At 40.0% G+C, this 2,937-nt stretch overlaps 2 protein-coding genes across 2 annotated transcripts; one reads left to right on the forward strand and one right to left on the reverse strand.

Annotated features, from left to right (window-relative positions):
• Positions 1-411: 411 nt before the first annotated feature.
• Positions 412-1,900, reverse strand: Cbr-rpn-6.1 (the record flags this gene model as incomplete). Its single annotated transcript, XM_045243991.1, has 6 exons — positions 412-600; positions 650-925; positions 996-1,324; positions 1,371-1,500; positions 1,556-1,779; positions 1,834-1,900. 6 exons carry the CDS (start codon positions 1,898-1,900, stop codon positions 412-414), a joined length of 1,215 nt encoding a protein of 404 aa, XP_045095978.1.
• A 23-nt stretch (positions 1,901-1,923) lies between these two features.
• On the forward strand, positions 1,924-2,152 carry CBG25919 (the record flags this gene model as incomplete). The annotated part of the gene is made up of 2 exons (XM_045243992.1): positions 1,924-1,943; positions 2,137-2,152. 2 exons carry the CDS (start codon positions 1,924-1,926, stop codon positions 2,150-2,152), a joined length of 36 nt encoding a protein of 11 aa, XP_045099840.1.
• Positions 2,153-2,937: the final 785 nt, after the last annotated feature.

Consider the following 2,937-nt stretch of genomic DNA (forward strand, 5'->3'; position numbering starts at 1 on the left):
TTGGGGCGGAGAATCGTAAATCGACACGAACGCCGCTGTTGTTTCTTGTGCATGCGACGAAGTAATGTCGAGAAGCAGTATTCGCAGCACAGATGCCTGCCGTACAAACGTCTTGCGGCTCCATTTGTCGGCCAATGTTGGTTACTGATCGTAATCTACTTATCTGGCAATTTCGTTCAAAATTCATTAAACAAAATGAGCGAAATATGGGCAAAATAATTCTGAATGGGTAATATTGCGAAAGTGATAGGGACTAAGTTAGAAAAAGGGTATTCGATTCTAGCAGAATCGAATTCAAGAGAACGGAGGAGACGAGGGAGAGGGGAACCGTGGGAAAAAATTGAAAAAAAGTAAAAAGGGAGTCGAGATATTGTACAAAAACAAGTTGAGGGGAGGGAATTCAACAGATTATCAATTAATCTTTGAAGCATTACTGTAGAGGGCATCAACGACTTCTCCCATAGCATGAATTGTGTCCAACGCTGTTTGATAAGCCTCATCAGGAGTGGCGATGTCAAAGACAATGAGCATACCCTCACCTTGGTCGAGCGACCCGGATAGCTTTTGGTCGAGAATCATTTGAGAAAGTTTTTTCTCCACCTGAAATCCGAAAAATTAATCATCTCAAATTTTACGATTTACTACGAACCTTGGATCGATCGATTCCGATTTGTTGAGCAACGTGATCAATCTGCACAAACGAATAAGGCTCAATAATACGACACAAATCTTTCTCAAGCATTCGTTCGCTTAACGAATGGAAATGTTTTCGAACGACTGGATCCATTTGCAATTCTTGTGGGAATGCGCCAAAGGCTGCTTGGAAATCTTTTAGAGATCGTTTTTGGGCGGCCGCTGCGATAGCTTTCATAGCTTCCAAATAGATCCACTGTACTTTAAGGCAAGTTTTGCGGACAGAAGACTGCTGACCTCGTCTGGTACGTCAAGCATAACCTAAAATGTGACAATAGTAAAATCAGATAAGCATTTCACACCTTGCACAGAAGCATGTACTTGAGAGCAGTAAGTGCAGCGCTCTTCTCATCGACTGAATCGTATCCTTCGAAAGCTTCATAGAAATACGAAAACGCAGTTTTGAAGTCCTTTTCGTCTGCTGCATGAAGAATTCCAGATTGAAGATCAAGAGCGGATTGCATTCGTGGATTCACATAGATAGCATTTGCAGTTGTACGAGCCCCAGTGAGAGAAGCACGAGCACGACCGATGTTAGCCAAGTTGTAATACGCTTTGCTCTCTTCGAGTTCCACTTCCACAAGCACATCTTTATCATCGACCTTTTTCAGCTCTCGAATTAAATCAGCAGCTATAAAATAATACTGAAATAGTGAGTCTCACAACTAAAATATTACCGAGTGGAAGTGCCTGGGTATGTCTCTGAAGATCGTTGTAGAGACGAACCAAACGAGCGGTTAGAGTTTGTCGAAGGAAAGTACGGTTTTGCTCAGTCGCCCATTGAATGCACTCTTTTACAAGCCCGACCTGAACAAACCAGCAAGATATGAAATTACAATCAAATTTGAAAGTTAGAACGTACTTTGATATCTCCATCCTGATCATCAATCTTGAGACACAAATCGACAAGATCGCGAACAAGTTTAGCAGCTTTCGCTTTTCCCAATGAGACTAAGAATGGTCTGGTTTGCTCAATCATTTTCCGCAATTCCTCAGTTTGCTTATTTTGAGCCAGAATGTTTCCGAGTTCCATGATAGAATCTTCCTTCTTCTTAATGTCATCATCTCCGGATGCTGGTGATTTGACTGGAAAATATATTTGTTTCACAGATACTTAGATATGCTAATCGATTGACAAACCAAGATTGGTGAGGTGTCGAATGACATTTTGATCATTTTGATGAGGAAGCGAAGTCATTGTATCCATGATGGTTCCTCCGGACATTTCAGATGCTGAAAATATGTATTTTGCGACAGAAAATCAAAACAATTAGAAATTCAGAATTAGAAACTCAATCGAAAACGGCCGAGATGCTTGAATTAAGATTTTGTCTAAACCTGTTCGAAAAAATAAGTGAAATCTCGATAAATTTCAGTATTCCGTTTAAGAAACCGTATAAATTTCGGAGCAACTCGGACTATTCAAATTGCTTAAGCGGAAAGAACAGCAAAACGATGACAATTCCCGCCGACATATTTCGCAGTGAGTTACGGTGTGCAATTGGTGTTTGCGGCCTTTGAAATGACGTAAAAATGCACACAACAACAAATAAAAAACCGTCTTCCTGCCTGTTTTCAAATGTCGACAATTTCAAGTTGTTAAAGACTTTATTGTCGGAATAAAAAAAGTGAGACTCGTGTTTGCGTACTTTGATTCACGCCTCCCCTCACCGACGCTCCGCCCATCGTTTTGCAAGTGCGGCGTGGTGTTTTGGCGCACCACTTGGAGATCATATTTTCTATGAAAATCTCATTAAATCCGATCTCACTTTTTTTATCCGACAATAACTTAGAGTACACAAAACTTTAATTAAAGCTGTAATACACAAAGCCACCTACAGGGTTATTCATGACATGAAAAATGTATTTTTGTGCTTTTTAAACCTACCGTATACACTCTAGTAGAGTGCCACCGAACGTTTGACTTTGAGCCTATATATCTCATTTCCTGCAAAAGATATGAAAAAGTGGTTCACTGACAAAATGTTTTCGATGTTATGATGAAAAGTTCTTCAGTTGACTGATATTTGATATCTTTCACAGGAAACGAGATATATGGGCTAAAATTTGATAGCTTGGATATTTAGCACTCTATTAGAGTGTATACAGGGTTTGTTTTTCTATCTTTGCAAGCTCGCTCTATTGATAAGGCGGCGGGGCGAAGCTTTTTCAAATTTTCAAAAAGAAAAAATTCTCCCCTAAAACTAGAGATCTTGACACTCCACCGATTCCGAGGAAAGCGTT

Source organism: Caenorhabditis briggsae (genome assembly GCF_000004555.2).
Source record: "Caenorhabditis briggsae complete genome, chrIII, whole genome shotgun sequence".
Lineage (NCBI taxonomy): Eukaryota > Metazoa > Nematoda > Chromadorea > Rhabditida > Rhabditidae > Caenorhabditis > Caenorhabditis briggsae.